Source organism: Onychomys torridus, chromosome X (genome assembly GCF_903995425.1).
Source record: "Onychomys torridus chromosome X, mOncTor1.1, whole genome shotgun sequence".
Lineage (NCBI taxonomy): Eukaryota > Metazoa > Chordata > Mammalia > Rodentia > Cricetidae > Onychomys > Onychomys torridus.
In genome coordinates, this window is record NC_050466.1 from 130781970 (window position 1) to 130801972 (window position 20003).

Consider the following 20003-nt stretch of genomic DNA (forward strand, 5'->3'; position numbering starts at 1 on the left):
TGTGATCGCATGTATCCCAGGCCGGGCTGGAACTTATGTAGCTAAGGATGACTTTGAATTTCTGATCCTCCTGAGTACAAGGGCTACCATCCAAGGTTTATGCAGTGCTAGGGATTGAACACTGGGATTTTGTCTATGCTAAGCAGGTATTCTACTAACTAAGCTACATCCTATACATCAGTAAATCTTTGTACATCCTCTTAGTCTCCCTGAAGTATCTCTTAAAAGAGCAAGAGGCCTTTGAGGCTCTTAGCTTATTTTACTTTTTCCTCCCTTCCTCTTTCCTTTCATCTTAATAAACTTGTGATTCTCCTGCCCCATCCTCTCAGACTTTTTTTTAAAAAGAGTTCACCAGCTAGTAATCCCAACACTCAAGAAGCTGAGGCTGAGGTGGAGAGGAGACAAATGGGGGGAACAAGGAGAGAGGGAAATAATTTTTCACTTAGGACGATCTTTTCATCCTTATATTTGTTTGCCAGTCAGAAAAAAAAAATGTATACACATTCGCTTTTCCACTCCACTTTTCCTCTTTTGGTAAGAAAAAAAAAATTTTTTTAACACACTTTCTTTTATAAAGTAATGAGACCCTCTAGGAAATTGATATAGTAAAACAAGAGCTATTTCGTTAATGCTTGAGGGAAAAAAGAAAAAAGAAACAGAAAACAGCGCCATCTTGAAACATACTACATTCAGTCAGAAAATCCTGGTACAGGTGGATGGAAATCCTTGAACTGTATTTGCTCCTCACGGAATTGAACCTGCAGGGTCGGTGAAGAGAGCTTGGGAAGACTGACAGCTCAATGTGGGGGAAATTAGAAGGTGCCGTTTTCAGTTTCCAGGCTTTCAAATCCCTTGCCTCCTCTAAACCTGTTCCTTCATTTGGTGGTAATCACAGAGTTTCCTCCCACAGAGTGAAGATAAAACCATACACCAGCCGTGGGAACAAGACCTAGGCGGCTAAGAGTGCTGGGTGGACAGGAGCAGCAGGGAGTAGTCCGCCTCTTCCAAGGCTGAAGCCCGCCCCCGCAGCCCTACCTATCAGTTTTGCAGTTTGGAGTCACAAAGTTCACCTCCCCTCCTAGGAGGAGACTAAGGAGGAGCGGTGTGTGTTAAGAGGGAGGGAGGAGGAGGAAGGTGCCGGGTTTCTTTAACTCCCAGTTTGCTCAGGGGTAGGGAAGACTTGGGTTCCAGGCCCCACTCAAAATGGAGCCAAACTACCGCCTCGCCTAAGATGGCGGCTTCTCCGCCTATCAGCTCAAGGTCTCGGGCAGCAATTGGGCCACCTACAAGAGGAGCAAGTCCTAGGATTGACTGGGCACCGCCTCGCTTTCTCAAGGTGTCGCCCCGCCCCCATGACGTCACGCGAGACCCGCCGGCTTGACGTACCGGGCTCCACCTTCACCTCGCGTGCCCGAGCCTCCTAAGATGGCGGCGAGCTTGTCTCCTCACGGAACGCCGCCGCCACTCTTAATATGGTAGCTGTTTACCATGTTTCTCCTCCCCTCTCCGCCTCGACGTCCTCTTTATTTTGAATAAACTTTATTGATTGCTTTGGATTTCCTGCCACTGTTGCTGGGTTCTCCTGGCGACTTCTCCGGCAGTCTATTCCAGACCTGGCGGCCGGTTCATCAGCCCAAGGCAATCTGACGGCCCAGCGACAAAGCCACTTGCCAGTTCGCCCGGCGACCCCCCCGTATTAGGCTTCGCTCTCTGGAAGGTCCTAACCGGCCAGACTGCGGGAGTGCTGGGGTGAAGGTTGCCCTAAAGCCCAGTCAGACTACAGGCGCTGCGTGACGCGGCATGGGGTTTACAGGCGAAGGCAAGTAAGGTTCACAGTTTTACAGCGGCAATCCCACAATCCACCGCGCGCTGCCTCTGGGGCCGGAACTGCCCGGATAGCCTCTGCTTAGCATAACGCTGTGTTGCCCCGGAGCGAGCCTTGCCGCTGGCGAGTCTCTGGGGCTGAGCTCTGCGTCTTGACGAGTGCCTGCAGCCTTGGACATGAAGAGGTTCCTGTAGCGTTTGGGATCGAGAACATCTTGTCAGGTTTGGGGCGTGAAAAGGTTCCTGTCAGTCGGGAAAGCGTAAAGAGATCCTCGTAAGTTTGGGGGGCTACAAGCAAGATATGTTGTCTAAGGAGAAACCTCTGTCAACTGAGGGGTACAGCAGAGCTCTTGGCAGTGTGAGGGGACTGCAAAGAAATGCCTGCCATTTGGAAGCGGTGGGAGGGAAAAAAAAAAGCTTTGCTTAGTTTCTCGGGTGTGAGGAAATTGTAGGCAGTCTACCGGGGCTTCGAAGAGATAATTTTTGGTGTCAGGGGTGAGATGAGATCCCTGTCAGCTTTGAAGTAGAGGACAAAACTGCGATTGATTTCATTCTGGAGCATAATGAGACTCCTTACCGGTTGGGAATGACGAAAAGGAGCATTTAAACTCTCCAAACGCAATCCCAGAACTGTGATTGGAGTTGGGTGCCTAGTCTTGTTTGTCTTGTTCCTGAAGGCTTTGGGGGTAATTTTGGAATAACCTGCGCAGACTTTGAGGGATTTCCGCATCTCTGGTGCTTCCTATTTAGGGGGCTGGAGAGGGTCTCTTCCTCAGCTTCCCTCTTCCCAGCCTCATCCTTTATGCTGTGGTTTGCGTCATAATAAAGGGAGCTGAGAGTCCTGGGAAGCAAGAGGCCAGCGAAAAGAGGGTTCAGTGAGGGATTAAAGAAGCTTCCCGAAAGCTTTCAGATATTTACATGAAACCCGGAAAGAAGTTGTCACTGACTTCTGGGCCAAAGAAGGTAGAGCGCTGGGGGAGGCGTTTGGAAGGCAGGGCAGAGCAAAGCGCAGAACGTTCTTTCTGTTCTTTCCAAGTGAAAGAAATCCTCAAGGGTGGGTGGACTTTCTCTGCTTAACTCCTGCACTCTCACCAGCTGTGCTGAGTCCTGGTTTGGTTCCTCCCTATTTCAGAACTGGAGGTTGGTACCCAGGGGGGGGGGGGGGGGCGGGGACACGGGACGGGACGATTTGGAAACCCTGGCCGCATTCACTTTGTAAAGAGTGTTGTTTGTGTCCAGCCATCGTCTGGGGAAGGAGCTTGTTGCTGCCTTCTCGCCCTCTTAAAGCTTCAAAGCTGGCACGACGCAAAACGATCCACCCCCCTATGAAGATGGCCTCGGTGCCTGTGTATTGCCTCTGTCGACTGCCTTATGATGTGACCCGCTTCATGATCGAGTGTGACATGTGCCAGGACTGGTTTCACGGCAGGTAAGAAGGGCCGGCCGGCCGGGCTGGCCAGGGTGCACTGGCCAGGTGTGTTGTGTATTCACTTGCCCTCTCCTTTCAGCCCCGTTTTCTACTCCTGCTCAGAAACTAGCCCCTCCCTCAATTTACTTTTAGTTCCCCACTATTAGACCTAGGTTTTTCTTATACCTCCTTACAGACTAGGGTCGAGCTAACACTGGTCTCTGGTTTCTCTGTTTTTTCATTCTCCATGTGTATATATATATATAAAATACACACGCATGCATATTTGATTTTGTAGGTGCCTTCTAGCTACAAAGAAAGTATCATTCTTTTTTATCCTGGTTGTTGTGTTTTCCCTCATATGCTGGCTCCGGCTTTGGAGGAGGCAGGACTGCATTTTTGAGATATCTGAGTCCCAAGAACATGGATTTCTTTGTAACTTACTATCAGTGGCATTGGACTAGTTGCATTTGCTTCTGTGAGCCTCTCTTGCAAATCAATACCTCTTTCATAACTGTAAAACAGTTTGCATGCATTCAATTAATGGAGGAAGAACTGGAATAGTATTTTATTTCTGTGCTGTCTGCAGGACCATCTAACGAAATTAAATGTAAAAAGATACAAGGTAAAAACAACAGAATGAATGCATCCGTCACCCAAGTTTCTAGTGAGGTTAGTGTATGTAATACAAATCACAATTTTATCCTATTCCTGGGAGGATATGCACACTGGAGTATAATAAAAGCAGTATATTGTACCCTTTTGCTATATATTAGATTTTAGAATTTTTGATCCTCTTAACTTTCAGAGGAGCTGTCCCTATTATGCTCAAAAGCAAAGTAAGGTACTGGTGTTACCAAAATTCTGACCTAAGCTGGGACTGCCTTGATGTAGTACATCCAAGTTCACACTTAATTGATTTTTACTGATTATTTATTATGTGCCTGGTACAGTGAGACCTTTTCCTTCACTCTGAAAATGTAAGAATTAAGATGTCTTTCATAAGGGCTGAGGAATGTAGTGCAGTTGGTAAAATGCTTGTCTAGCATACTGGAAGATCTGAGTTCAATCCCACCACTGTATAAAATGGGTGTGATGGCATACACTTGTAATCTCATTACTTGGGAGTGACCACAGTAGTTTCATGCCAGCTTGGGACACATGAGACCTTGTCTCAAAAAGAAAATCTTTCCTAGCCTGGTGTGGTGGCACATACTTGTAATCCTAGCTTCCTGAAGGGAGTCCTGTCTAATTTGCAATTCTATATAATTTACTGGCTGAGGCTAGTGGGTCTCGTGTTCAAGGCTTGTCTGAGCTATAGAGCAAGTTCAAGCTCAGCATGGGCAATTTAGCAAGATTCTGTTTCAAAATGAAAATAATGCAAAGGGCTTGGGATATAATTTAGTGTTAAGCTCTTACCTAGCATATGTAAGGGACTGGGTTCAATTCCCAGTATCACACACATCCAAAAATAGTCAATATCCCAGCACGCCTTTAATCCCAGCAGTCGGGAGGCAGAGGCAGGTGGATCTCTGTGAGTTGGAGGCCAGCCTGGTCTCCAAAGCGAGTTCCAGGAAAGGTGCAAAGCTAAACAGAGAAACCCTGTCTCGAAAAACAAACAAACAAAAAAAGTCAATATCCCAGGTTGTTTTTAACAGTGTTGATCAGGTGTCACTCTTCAGTTTAAATTATTCTCTCAGTGGTTCCCCTACAGAGTAAAATTTAGGTCCTTTTTTTCTGTGATAGACCTTTTATGATCTACTTAGTTAATCTAGTTTCCTGCCATCCCTACCTCCCTGTTTTTGGATACAGGATCTAACTATTTAGCCTGGCTGGTCTGGAACTTGCAATGTAAGTCAGGCTGACCTTGGCTTCCCAGAGATCCACATGCCTCTACTTCCCCAAGTGTGAGGATTCAGAATGTGAGCCCTCTGCCAGCCTTGTTCTTTATGAGCTAGCAAAGCTAAATTATCTCCACCTCTGGGACACTAGCCTCCTTTCTGCTTCTTTCTTTTGCACATACTATTCCCTTTAATGCTATCCCCTGTACACCTCACAGGATACTTCTCTATAAAATGCCTTCTTCCTCTGGGTTCCTATTATACTCTATCTTTATTTAAAAAAATTATTTCATCTTATAGTTATACACATGTCCATGTCACTGCCTGAGAATACAGATTTTTTTTTTCATTTTTAGCATTTCTAGAATCTGATTCAGTGCTAAACATGCAGTAGATGTTGAGTATATTTTTGAATAAATGAAGGAGTCTTCCTGAAAAAAGCTATTGCATTATGGACCTTAGTGTGGATTGTATAGGAAGTGTGTAAGTTCAGTATCTGAAAAAATGACTTTTGCTCACAGTGTAGAGATCTGGGAGCAGACAACAGTAATGAATGGATTTTTTTTTTGAGCTGAGGATCGAACCCAGGGCCTTGCTGCACTTGCTAGGCGAGTGCTCTACCACTGAGCTAAATCCCCAACCCAAATGAATGTTTCCTAAGTAGTTATTCTGTGTCTGACTCCATAACTGACATTCCATAAATTATCTTGTCTATACCCAAGTCTGAAAGTTAACATTTTTTTCTGCTTGTGTGTGTGTTTATGTATGTGGGTGGGTACACATGGGTGTGTGTATGTGGAGGCCAGAGGTCATTCTCAGGCTTCATTGCTTAGGAGCCACCTACCTAGCTTTTTTTGAGACAGGATCTCCCACTGACCTGGTACTTTATAAGTAGACTAAGCTAGCTGACCAGAGAGCCCCAGGAATGTTCCCATTTCTGTCTCCCCCACCACTGGGATTATATGTACTCCAAGCTTTTTTACATATATTCTGGAGATTGAAATGAGGTCCTCATTTTGCTCACTGAACCTTCTCCCCAGACTGAAAGTTAGATTTATGAGAGTGTGCTCCTGTGAGTATGGTGCATATGCATCCGTGTGTGCAGATGCAGGGGCTTGAAGAGGATGTCAGCTGTGTTCCTTTATTACTGTCCTTATTTTTCACACTAAACCTAGAACTTGGGTTGGGCTAGCTAGCTAGTGAGCTCCAGAAATCTACTTGTCTGTTTCCCCTCAGTGTTAGGGTAATGCAACTTGTGACTATGCTCAGTTTTATGTTGCTTTGGGGGATTTGAACTCAGGTCCTCTTGCTTTCATAGCAAACATTCTTTTTTGTTTTGTTTTGTTTTTTGAGACAGATTTTCTCTGTGTAGTTTTGGTGCCTGTCCTGGATCTCGCCCTGTAGACCAGGCTAGCCTTGAACTCACAGAGATCTGCCTGGCTCTGTCTCCCTAAGTGCTGGAATTAAAGGTGTGCACCACTGCCGCCTGACCAGCAAACATTCTCTACCCACTGAGCCATCACTCTAGTTCCTGAAAGGCAGATCTTTAAATTACATTTATTTATTTATTTTTTCATTCATTCATTCATTCATTCATTTATTTATAGGCTTGCTTGTGCACACACGTGGCATGATATGCATGTGAAGGTCAGAGGACTATTTGCAGGAGTCGATTTTCTCCTTCCACCAAGTGAGACCAGAAATGTGAACTCAGGTTGTCAGGCTTGGTGACAAGCATCACCTGCTGAGCCATCTCATTAGTCCCAACCCAGATTTTTAAAAGAATGTTTTTTTTAAGCTGGGCTTTGGGGCATAGGCCTTCTAATTACAGCTGCTTTGGAGACTGGGGGAGAGGGATTGCAAGTTCAAGGCTGGTCTGTGTGGGAAAAAAATGATTTTTTTCCTTATTGTATAGGTGAGACATGTCCATTATAGAAAATGCAGAAAATAATAGAAGGAAATAAAAAGTCATCTGTGAGTCTGTTGAGTACAATCCACTTAATTTTGTTGCTTGCTGTTGTTGTATTACTTTTGTCTTTTGATTTATAACATGTTTTTATAGGTTAGGTTTATATCATAAATACCTAACATTATAATGTGGGTGTCTGCCAGGTTGTTAAACAGTCATCTAAAACCTGTTTCTGATACCTTATTATGTGTATATTTGGTACTGGTTACTTGGTCATTCCCTTTATGTTTGTACACTTACATTATTTGTAAGGTGATAAAACTTGGGGATTCTGGGAAGGTTTTTGTATTTTGATGTGATTTTTGGGCAAAACAAAAAGAAAAACATGACTGGTGAACATCTTTATACAGTATCATTTGACATTTACAATGTTAGCCACTGAAACTTAAGAATTTTTTGTTTTGTTTTCTTTTGTTTTGTTTTTCAAGACAGGGTTTCTCTATATAACAGCCCTGGCTGTCCTGTAACTTCTCTGTAGACCAGGCTGGCCTTGAACTCACAGAGATCCACCTGCCTCTGCCTCTTGAGTGTGAGACCACCGCCCAGCTGCAATTTAAGCATTTGAAACCAGCCGGGCGGTGGTGGCAGCTCACGCCTTTAATCCCAGCAGTCGGGAGGCAGAGGCAGATGGATCTCTGTGAGTTCGAGGCCAGCCTGGTCTCCAAAGAGAGTTCCAGGAAAGGTGCAAAGCTATACAGAGAAACCCTGTCTTGAAAAAAAAAAAAGAATTTGAAACTTAGAAGTGTTTATGGTTCAGATCTCTCTTTACTCACATTTCTAAAGTGTATTCTGTTTTTGTTTGTTCATTCTAACACAAGTTTCATGAAGTATCCAGTTTTAAAAATCTCTTCTGCTTCTTTCTGTGGGCTGCCAGAGAACAAAGAACATCGCTGAAAACCAGATCCTTAATGGGCAGCTGACTGCTCTTGCTTACCCAGTACACCCTCACCCCACCATGCACACTGTACTTTTTTTTTTAAACTTTAGCTCAATTGGAAATTACTAAATATTGTGGAGTTTTCTTGATTGCTTACAATAATTAATCATGCAGATCCCATGTGTGTGTGTTGTATGATTATGCATGTGCTTGTATGAGTGTGAGTATATGCTTGTGAGTCCACAGAGGCCAGAGAAGGACATTCAGTATTTTGCTGTGTCACTCTGGTTTATTCCCTTGAGACAATCTCTTACAGATCCTTGAATTAAACTGGTGGCTAGCAAGTCCCTGTGATCTTCCTGCCTTTGCTCCTCACGGGACTAGGGCTGCTGCCACAACTGACTTTCACCTAGGTACTAGGATCTGTGTATTGAGTTCCTCAAACTTGCAAAGCAATCCTTAACATTGAGCCATTTCTTCCACCCCGAATCTCACAGATTTTATGTCCACAAATACCTAGAGATTATAGAAATCTGTTCACATCTTTGTTAGACTTTTGAAGTTCAGGTAGGGATTATGGTGCATAGTGATAAGTTACTACCTGGAACGGTAGTAAGGAAAGGCAGCTATGCTATTTGATGATAAAAATCTGGAACCGCCAGGGAGTGGTGGTGCATTCTTTTAATACCAGCATTTGGGAGGCAGAGGCAGGCAAGTCTCTGAGTTTGAGGCCAGCCTGGTCTATAGAATGAGTTCCAAGATAGCCAGGGCTATGCAGAGAAACCCTGTTTCCAAAAGCACCCCCTTCTCCCCCAAAAAAATCCCGTGGAGGTTAAGTGACTTTCTGAGTGTGGATTTGAATTTCAGATTTTCTGACTCTAGAGATAGTGTTCTCAAAATTAGAATAAAATGCCAAAAGTTTCATTCTTCTTGGAAGGCAGTTGAGCTGTGGAAAACACTCTGATCTGTAGAGGAGTGCCTTTTAAACTTTAGTGTGCATCCTAATTATTTGAAAGACCCATTAAAAACCCAAGATAGATCTCAACCTCAGTTTCTGATTCAGTAGGTAAATGGGGCCCACATTTGAGAAACAAATTTAAAGCAGTATCAATTTCTTCTCCTCCCATAGAGTATGATAACATCTGATATTGGAGGATGGATGAGATAATATTATTGTTACTATACATCAGTTATTCTCAGTGTTTCATCTTTGTGAGTTTTCCTGACAGTAGTTGTGATAGTTTAAATCATAATGATTATATACATATTAATTTTTGTTTTATTAGCATATAATAATGGATCTTATGAAATTTTCTTTTTATTATTTGTTTGTTTTGAGACACGGTTTTTCTGTGTAATAGCCCTGGATGTCCTGGAACTGTAGACCAGGCTGGCTTTGAACTCAGAGATCTGCCCGCCTCTGCCTCCCAGGTGCTGAGATTAAAGGCGTGTTCCATCACTGCCCAGCTGATGTTTCTTTTTAAAAATACGTGTTTAGTATGTGTATATATGTATGTATGTGTATGAGTATGTGAGCTTGCACATGAACCACAGCACATGTGGAGGGCAAAGTACAACTTTTCAGGATTCAGTTCTCTGCTTCTGCCTTGTCCCTTGTTTCTGCTGCACAGCTACTCCAGGCTAGCTGGTCTGTGATCTGGACAACCCCCTGTTTCCATTTTCCATCTCCTTGTAGGAGTCTTGGGTTACAGATGTGCACCACTGCATCTGGCTTTTTTATGTGGGTTTCAGGGATTGGATTTGGGTCTTAAATGGCAAGTGCTTTTGGGCCACATCACCAGCAGATTTATTCATATATGTATTTTATCATACTCATCACCCATAACTCCTTTCTTCTACTTTTATGTCTTTTTTAAAATAACCCATTGAATTTAAGGATGCTTACTTAAGCACAGGATAACTTACCAGAACATGAGCAACTTACCAGTGGCTGTACCACTGAAGAAGATGTTTCCCTCTTCCCTATCAACATTAACTGCCTCAGGGACAGTTGGAACCTTGTGACCCCCCCCCCCCCCATTTTCCAGGACAGAGTGTTAGCCGGCCCAAACTTGTGCAAATCTATAGGTAATCAGATGCTATGCATTCAAGAGTTTAACAGCCACATCATGCCCAGAACTCAGTGTTCCGAACTGCTCCCCCACCTTCCTCTGGTTCTTATATTTTTCTGTTTCTTCCAAGATGTTCTAGGAGCCTTGGAGGGAGTGCATGTAGATGTTCTATTTTTGGACAGTAAATAATCATTTATTCTTTGTTCTTTGACCAGTTGTGAATCTGCATTAACCACTACAAAGAGAAGCTTTTTTTCTTTTCTTTTCTTTCTTTCTTTCTTTCTTTCTTTCTTTCTTTCTTTCTTTCTCTTTCTTTCTTTCTCTTTCTTCCTTCCTTCCTTCCTTCCTTCTTTCTTTCTTTCTTTCTTTTTTTTTTTTTTCTGAGACAGGATCTCTCTATGTAGCTCTGGTTGTCCCGGAACTCACTTATGTAGACCAGGCTGACTTTGAACTCACAGATTTGCCTGCCTCTGCTTCTTGGGTGCTGGGATCAAAGGTGTGTGCCACTATGCATGGCTGTTTGTTTGTTTTTTAACTATATAGCCTTGGCTGACCTCAAGCAGCTATTCACCTGTCTCTGCCTCCCACTTACTGAGATTAAAAGTATTAAAGGCATTAAAGCCATCACAGTCTGTAAGAAAAGTTGCTTTTGCTAAACCCAAGAGCAGTAATATTCTATAGACACGAACATAGTTATTTAGATGGCAATTTTTTGAGACAGGGTTTCTCTGTTTTACCCTTACTCTCTTGGAACTCGCTCTATAGACCAGGTTGACCTGGAACTCGCCGAGATCCACCTGCCTCTGCCTCCCAAGTGCTGGGAATAAAGGCGTGTGCCACCACTGCCCGAATAGACAACAATTTGATGTACACATCATGTCCGCTTAGCAGAACAAATGTAGTAGCTTCCTCACTAGGGCCTGTGATCTCCCTAGCTACAAGCATTTGACCTGTTTTGTGGTATCAGTTTTTCTTTGTATGGAATTAAATCCTTATTTGTTTGTTTGGAAGAAAGTATTCTTGTTTAAATTAAATTTGATGTTATGAGTATTCCCCCTCCCCCTTGACCCCCTCTGGCTGAAGAAAACTGACTCATCTCCCCCAGTAGCCACCAATAGTCCCTCAGCTAGGGGTATATGAGCCTCTTTCCTCTTTGTTCTGGAGTTGTTTTATTTTTTTTTATTTTCAAGACAGGGTTTCTCTGTGTAGCCCTGATTGTCCTGGAACTTACTCTGTAGACCAGGCTGGTCTTGAACTCACAGAGATCTGCCTGCCTCTGCCTCCCTAGTGCTGGGATTAAAGGCATGCTTCACCACTGCTTGGAACTGTGCTGGAGACTGGCTTGATCTTATACAGGCTTTATGTTGTGCTGACTACCATACCTGTTGTGGATTTATGAGTGCACTGACTCCATCCTATCCAGAAAACATTATTTCACAGCAGTCTTCCCCATTCTGCACCTTCTTCCACAATGCTCCCCGAACTTATTGGAGAAAGAGTGTGATACAGATCCCTATTACAAACTTTCTCCCCCTTCCGCCATGTTTTCTGAGCCTTGGGGGTGTGTGATATAGATGTCTCATTTAAGGCTGAGCACTCCAGTGACTTATTCTCTGCATTTGTGAGTCTTTGTATGAAAATCACCCACTATGTAAACTTTTCTGATGAGGAATCTATAGATATTTAGAAACATTTAGAAGGCAGTAAATGGAGGAAAGGTGAATAATGGAGGTAAAGGTTTAAGTGGGAAGTGGTACATGCGGGTACAGTTGGGGAGGTAGAGGGATAACCAACATTAAAGATATTTGAAAAAGCCATATAAAATGCTGTTTTATAAGCTTCCTATTATATGTACATATATACACACAGATAAGCTTAATTCAGGTTATCCTAACATAGAGGGATAATGCTCATCCCAAAAGCTATAGATTATCAAAAAGCCCAGTGCCATGTATAAAATACCCCATTTATCAAGGTGGTCCTAGGGGCCATCCCCCCCCAAAAAAAAACCAGTACAAGGTAGTATCAGTGCTCTTGGTTACTCATTAGAACTTGGTGATAAGATCCTGTTGCTGGGGGTTGGGGATTTAGCTCAGTGGTAGAGTGCTTGCCTAGCAAGTGCAAGGCCCTGGGTTCGGTCCTCAGCTCCAAAACAAACAACAAAAAACAAAATAAAAACAACAACAAAAAAAATCCAAAACAAAACAAAAAAAGAGCCTATTGCTGAACATACTGTGTTCTTTGATCATAGGACATGGAAAATTCAAGCTGATTCTGTCCTGGAACCATTCTTCCTACTAGCTAACTTCCATAGTACCAGAAGGTGTTTTTGTAGTCTGCTAGGGAAGAAAAGCCATCAACAATCTTTGCCAGCTGTAAATCCTGTGAGCTACAGTAATGACTGGCCTGGCAAGATACGCTCATTGGTTCAATAGTAGCATGAATGCTGTGGAGGTAACCAGCAGCTTTCTAATTGGACTTAAGGCCTCATCTACAATGGGAAACTCATGCCTTGTTCTATAAACCTGGCCAAGAACCTGCAGCTAAGGAAGCTATAGGCCCTACTACTATTATTTTGCTAAAGGGACATACCCTCTGAATTCATCTTTAACTATTTTTTCATTCTATTTATTCCTTCTTTCCCTCACTGCTGCCTACCTCCTCTCCTTCCCTCCTCTTTCTCTTCCTCTATGTGAGCATTCGTGCATGTATTTGCCATGGTGCTCATGTGGAGGTCAAAGAACAACTTGCTGAAGTCAGTTTTCTCTTTCCACTATGTGGGTCCCTAGGATCAAACTCAGGGCATTAGGCTTGCAGAGCAAACACCTTTACCCTGCTTACCTGTTTGCCAATCCTCTTTTTTGTCCCTCCCTTTTTAAAATTTAACTTTTATTATTATTTGTGTATATATATTTGATGTATGTGTAATAGTGAGGATGTACATGTGCCATGCACATATGTGGAGGCCAGCTGACAACTTTCAAAAGACAGTTCTCTCCTTTAGTCATGTTGAGGCAGGGTCTCTCTTGTTTCTGCCTTGCTGTGTACTCTGGGCTAGCTAGCCTGTGAACTTCCAGGCAATTCTTCCATCCCCACCTCATCTCCCTGTAGGGGAGACTGCTAGGATCACAGAGGTGTACAATTTTAAACCTGCTTTTTACACTGAATCTGGAGATCAAACGAACTCAGGTCGTCAGGTTTGCCTGGCAAACACTTTTACCCACCGACCAATCTTGCTGGTCTCTTTTCATTGGTCTTTATCTGATATTAATATACCCACTCCTACTTTCTTTTGATTAAGGGTGACATTGTATATCTTTTCTTTTCTTTTCTTTCTTGAGACAGGGTTTCTCTGTGTAGCTTTTGGTGCCTGTCCTAGGTCTCACTCTGTAGACAAGGCTGGCCTCGAACTCACAGAGATCCACCTGGCTCTGCCTCCCAAGTGCTGGGATTAAAGGCGTGCGCCACCACTGCCCAGCTGACATTGTATATATTTTCACCCCCTTTTCTTTTTGCATTGCTCAAACCCAGGCAATGCCAGGTAAGTATTCTTTTCTTTCAGTCTATACTTACATGAAATGAGTTTTGTTTTTGTTTGTTTTTTTCAAGACAGGGTTTCTCTGTGAATCAGTCCTGGCTGTACTGGAACTCACTATGTAGACCAAGCTGGCCTGGAACTCACAGAGATCCACCTGACTCTGCCTCCAGAGTGCTGGGATTAAAGGTGTGCGCCACCACCTCCCGGCCATACCTGGTTTTATTCAGTGCTAGGGATTGAACCCAGGGCTTTGTGTGTGCTAGGCAAGCATGGTGCCAACTGAACTATATCCTCAGCCTTTCCTCTGATCTGTATACCTCTGTTTACATTCTCTCATCTTTCTGTGGGCTACTTATACCTGTTTTATAATTCCATAGTGTTTTTATATTGTTTTTTCTGTAGTATATGTGAATGTGTCTCTATACTTATTTCACTTCTTGCTGTAGACAGTATATATATTCTGAGTGAGGAATAAGATTTTCTCTTTAAGTTCCTTTACATTTCCTTATGTATAGCATAATTCGTCTTAAATATGTGTTCTATGTTCATTGAGAACCATATCAGAGTGCTATAATTTTTGTTTCTGTATTTTAACAGGCCGTCTAGATGTTTCTAATGTTGCTTAAAGATTGAGAAGCATGAGTTGGGGGTGTAACTCAGTTGGTAGAGTTAGCCTAGTATTTGTGAAGCTAGGTTTGGATCCCAGCATTGAATAAACCTGCCATGGTTATACATGTCTGTAATTCCAACACACAGGATGTGGAAGCAAGAGGATCAGAAATTCAGGGTCATCCTTGCTACGTAGTGAGTTCAAGGCCAGCCTGGTATACATGAGATGCTGTCTCAAAAAACAAAAAACAAACAAACAAAAAAAACCCCACCAAAACAAAAAACCTTGAGAAATACCAGTCTAGTTAGAAAATAGTGACTTAGGCCAGAGTCTGTGTTGATGAGAAGTGGTTTTATTTTGACTATACAGGATTTACCGATAGATTGGGCTGGGATTATGAAAGAAAGCGATCAGGAATGACTTGATTCTCAGGAGTTTTACTATAAATGGGAATAGAGTAATGGGACAGTGAGTGAGACGCTCACAAGAGATCTAGAGAATGACCTGTTTGGTCTGTAATATCCAGTTATTCTGGCATTTAGCGGGGTCTTTTAAATGACAATCTCGTGTGCCAGGGACTAAACAGACAGAGCAGAAACTCCTCAGGTACATGGAGGTTGTTTAGTTTCTTTTGCTCTGCTCCAAGTCCTTTGTGCCTGGAGGCAGTGGAGCCAGTGGTGGGAACTACGAGTGCCTTTGCTTCTGGTTTTATAGATTCTGTTCTAGCTGATAAAGGTTGTTTCAAGAAACCAAAAATTGACTGGATTTTTTTTTTAATGAAAGGAAGTAAAATAAGCTCTTTCCCTTCTTCATTTATGGATGAAGGTATTGATTTCCCAAGGTACAGGTTGGTTACAAGACCTGGCTCCTTGGGCATCTTCAGAGAACAGAGGCTAAGTAGATAGGAAACTAGATAGAATCTTGAGCAAAACTTGCCACTGTTTTGGCACCTCTGATCTTTAAGTCCCACTTGGTTCCATGGCCCTGGATAAAGCAATCAAGCGCCTGATTTTATGTTCTTGTAGCATTTGGTTCTTCTAACTACCCCATTCTAGCTATATACTTGGTTAGATATTATAGACTCATGACGACCACGAATTTTATATTGTTCTGCTATTTAAATAGTTTTTAATTGATTCATATTTCCCTTCTGTTATAGATAATATTTATCATGTTTTGGTACTTGAGTACTTTAAGTTCATTGAATCCTTGCAACAACTCTATAAGGTGGTTATTACTAATTTTTCTGTTTCATAGGTGTAGAAACTAGAGCACAAAGAATTTATATAAAATGCCTATGTTCACACAGCTGTATGTGGGAGAGGTGAAATTCAAACCCAGATAGTTTGGCTCCCATATCTTTGTATCTTTTAACCTCCATGTTTTAGTGTCTCAGTGCTGTACAGCTTGTCTCTGATTTGTTATAGAGATTAAATATAATATATTTAAAGTCCGTGGCTCACTTTTCTTCTCAGTTACTTTTATGTAGGCTTTAAATTTGCTCATCCACTTACCAATCATTGTTGTGTTTTACTTACTTTGTAGCACTTAATGAAACTATTCTGACACTGCCTGTATCTTTCCCTCTAGAATGATCATTCTACAGGTGTCTGTATACAATTAATGTTTATTTATGTGTTCATTTACTCATTTATTTACTCATGTGCTTATTTGTTGAGTGCCTACAGTGAGCCCAGCTTAATTTCAATGCCCCATACTATAATTCTCTTTACTAAGGAAGCTACCCAGAGCAATACAACATTTATTGTCCTTGGCACCAGTGATAATTAATGAGACAGTGCATCTAAGCTTAATTTTGGTTTATTTGCCTCTCTTGTCTGAGGCGTTATCTAGCCCATTGCATGTTTGCTGAATTAGCTGGATAGTAAGTAAATGAAGCAAGACTGGGAGATGGAGGAGCTGAGAGCTTCTGGTGAATACCAGAATTTCTGTGTGCTAAATGTAGTAAGCACAAATGGCAAGTAAATGAACATTTCTTGTGGGTCAGCATAAGTAGAGCTGAAATAGGTAGTATTTTGGTTGAGTGTCAGTAGTAGATAAGAGAAAGAGCAGTAGAGAGCATCATGGGCTGGCACTAAGAATATTTTGCTCATTTTTTGTGGTGCTAGAGATCGAACACTTATGGCCTCACTTGTGTTAGGCAAGTGTGTTCAACCTCTAAGCCACATCCCCAGCCCTTTTTTAGGTTAAGAGTGGCTTCATGAGTATGTGAATGCTGTTGTCACATGGAGCTCCACAGTTGAGGTTAAATGCACTGCTTCTGTTGTCCCAAAAGTCTTAATATATTTTACTTTCGAATATTTGTATGTGACATCAGTGGGATGTGTGCTGAGAACTTAGAACCTTGAGTTCTGTGGTTCTACGTCTTCCTTCTTGTCTCCCTGAGTAGGTTCTTGACTAATTGCCTGGGACCCTGTCCCCAGGTAGAGATGTGGAAAAATTCAGGGTCCAGAGCATGTACTCTTGTGTACTTACTGAGTGATGTACCCTAACCCCCAGGAGAGTGAGATAGAAAAAATAAAAAAAATCTTATATTGACAAGCCTAGGTTTGTCATTGTACTGGCTGGTTTTGTGTGTCACCTTGACACATGCTAGAGTCATCAGAGAGGAAGGAGCCTCAGTTGAGGAAATGCCTCCTTGAGATCCAGCTGTAAGGCATTTTTTTTTTCTCAATTAGTGATCAATGCGGGAGGGCCTAACATATTGTGGATGGTGCTCTCCCAGGGCTGCTGGTCCTGTGTTCTATAAGAAAGCAGGCTGAGCAAGCCATGGGAAACAAGCCAGTAAGCAGCTCCTGCCTCCAGGATCCTGCCCTGCTTGAGTTCCTGTCCTGACTTCCTTCAGTTATGAACAGCAACGTGGAAGTGTGAACAAAATAAATCCTTTCCTCTACAACTTGCTTTTTGGTCATGGTGTTCCATCTCAACAATAGAAACCCTAACTAAAACAGTAATCATAGCTACTCATGAAGCTGAGGCAGGAGAATCACCAAGATTGCTTAGTAAGACCCTATTTCAAGTAGGATTTTTGTTTGTTTTCAGCCAGGGTCTCACTATATGTAGCTGTAGCTGTTCTGGAACTCACTATGTAGACCAGCTTGGCCTTGAACTCACAGAGATCCAACTGCCTCTGTCTCCTAAGTGCTGGGATTAAAGACATGCACCACGTGCTGGGCTTGAGACCTTATCTCAAAAAGTAGAAATAGAGCTAGAGTTTTAACTACGTGACAAGAGTACTTGCCTAGTATATTTGGCCCTGGGTTCTTTCCCCAGCCACAAAACAAACAATAACAACTGAAGAAATTCATGTGTATTAGTTACTTTTCTATTTCTGTTATAAAACACCATACCATGACTGAAGCAACTTGTAGAAGGAAGGATTTATTTTGAGTTTATGGTTTCAGAGAGGTAAAAGTCCATTACAGTCATGATAGGGAGGCATGGAAGAAAACACCACCCCTGGCAGCAGGAACAGCAGCAAGCAGAGAAAGCACATGGCTTTTGAAACCTCAGAGCCCACCCCAGTGACACACTTTCTCCAGCCAGACCACACCTCCTAAGCCTACCCAAACAGTGTAACCAGCTGTGGACTAAGTCTTCAGATGCCCAGGAACATGGATTCAAATCATCACACCATGGTAACCTGAGTGACCGCAGAAAGGAAAATGGTCCTTTTTTATAGTTCTAAAGAAGGAATACTTGCTTTTCATTTGCAGTAAGCATATTCATTTATATGACTGATGACTGGTGCTATGTGTGAGGGATAAAAGGTGAGACCAGAGAAGCAAGGCCTTTTTTAAGCTATGTTCAATTCTTTTTGTTTTTTTTTTTGTTTTTTGTTTTTTTGAGACAGGGTTTCTTTTGTGTAACAGCTCTGGTTCTCCTGGAATTCATTTTTTAGACCAGTCTGTTCTCGAAAACATAGGGATCCACCCGTCTCTGCCTCTGGAGTGCTGGGATTAAAGGTGTGCACCACTATTGATAGACTTAGTCAATTTGTTCTTTAATCGGGAGGGACTAGAGAGATGGCTCAGCAACTAAGAGCACTTGCTGCTGCTATTCCGGAGGCCCTGAGTTCAAATTCCAGTACCCATGTTAGGCAGTTCACAGCTACTTGTAACTTCAGCTTCAGGGGTTCCAACGCCTTCTTCTGGCTTCCAAGGGCAGCCTCCAGCACATACACGTATATACATAAAACTTTTTAAAAGTTAACAAAAAAGAAAAATGAGCTTTTCACAGGTTTTAGGTATGAGACAATAAGGTCACATTTGTGTTTTTATTTAACTAATTAATTTTATGTGTTTTTGTATGCCTAAGTATATGTACATACACCTCATGTGTGCAGCAGCCCGAGGATGTCAGAATAGGGTGTTGAATCTCCTGGAACTGGAGTTTCTGGATCCTCTGCAAAAGCAGTAAGCACTCTTAATTGCTGAGCCATCTCTCTAACCCACACTTGTTTTTTTAAAATTATGTTTTAGTGTGTAGAATCATTTTGTGTGGAGACAGAGTAGGGGCTTGGAATCTAGCTGGATGAGGAGGACAATAATTCTAGTTAGAGATCATAACAACCTGTATTAGGGCAGCAACAATAAGAATGGCAGAAGTCCACAACTGATAGTTAAAGAATGAGGATCTAGAGCTGACCTTTTGAGTTTTGTACCATATTTAACTGTTACCTATTCAAAAAAATTGTCATTTTTAGCTGTGTAAGTGTTTGGCTTTGAACTGTCAGGGAGGAGCAGACAAGAGGGATGAAAGAAAAGTAGAGGAATGAGGAGGGGTTTTGTTGTTCATTAAGGTCAGTATACTTGTTTAAATGGTAAAGAAGGAAGTGCTTGTTTACAATAGGAAAGAAGGAAGAGAAAGAAGCAGCGTGAGAGATTGAAGCTACTTTAAAAAGAGGGGACAATTAATTGAGAAAGTAAAAAAAAAATATGCGACCTAGATGCAAACACTGACTTTAGGAGGAAAGAAAGATAGTACTTCCATTGTAATAGGAGGAAAGGATGGGCGAAGGAAGTAGAGTTGGTACTAGAAAGTCAAGTTAGTTCTTGTCTGATTATTTCATTTCTGTTTTTTTTTTCCAAGAAGGAAGTAAATCATTTGCATGGGGAGAAGGGAGAGATAGAGGGATCAAAGATTTGAAGTTTACTATGGATTGTGGGAAATTGTAGGAGGATTATCAGGCAATATAATTTACACATTTTAGTGAATTTATTTTGCCTCCAGTCCAATGGGTGATTGTTTTTCTCCAGCATACAAAGTAGTCTAGTGTTAGACAGTGGGATTGAGCTAGGGATAGGTTTAGAAATGTGATGAAAGGCAGTAGGGCAAGTGGAGAATGCTGGAATTAAACTAGATAGAAAACAGTTTGAAGTCAAGAATAGGTGGATTTGGCAGGGGTTTGGTTCCATAGGCCTGTAATCCCAGTGCTTTGCTTGCCTATAATCCCATTATTCAGGAGGCTGAAGTATAAGGATTATGAGTTCAAGGTCAGCCTAAGCTACACAGTAAGACCTTGTCTGAAAACAGAGCGTAAAGTTTAAAAAAATAATGTGTAGTGTGGTGGCACAGGCCTTTAATCCTGGTTCCAGGAGGCAGAAACAGCTCTTTGAGTTTCAGGCCAGCCAGGACTACACAGTGCAACCTTGTTCAAACAACAACAACAACAAAACAAAGAATGGGTGAAAGTAGGAGCAGCTAGGGTTTTTTGAGAGCCAAGAACAGGTGTAGTGACAGCTGAATGGATATATTTATGATCAAAGAAATGGTGTATGTGTTTCATATAATACAGTATAGAAGTGAAACAATTGCTGGACAAAGTCTGGAAGATGGTCATG

The 20003-nt window shown here is 42.2% G+C and overlaps 1 protein-coding gene across 3 annotated transcripts in view; it reads left to right on the forward strand.

Moving 5' to 3' along the window:
* The first annotated feature begins 1394 nt into the window (after positions 1 to 1394).
* The window catches only part of Phf8 (PHD finger protein 8), a 103810-nt gene continuing 85201 nt past the window's right edge, over positions 1395 to 20003 (forward strand). For 2 of the 3 annotated variants that reach the window (XM_036174200.1, XM_036174203.1), the window contains exons 1-2: positions 1395 to 2098; positions 3064 to 3253. In XM_036174200.1, coding sequence (XP_036030093.1) covers positions 3150 to 3253 — 104 coding nt within the window. In that variant the 5' untranslated portion in view covers positions 1395 to 2098; positions 3064 to 3149. Of the gene's footprint in view, positions 2099 to 2866; positions 2965 to 3063; positions 3254 to 20003 lie in introns of those variants that run through there. The other variant, XM_036174201.1, reaches the window with a different exon arrangement.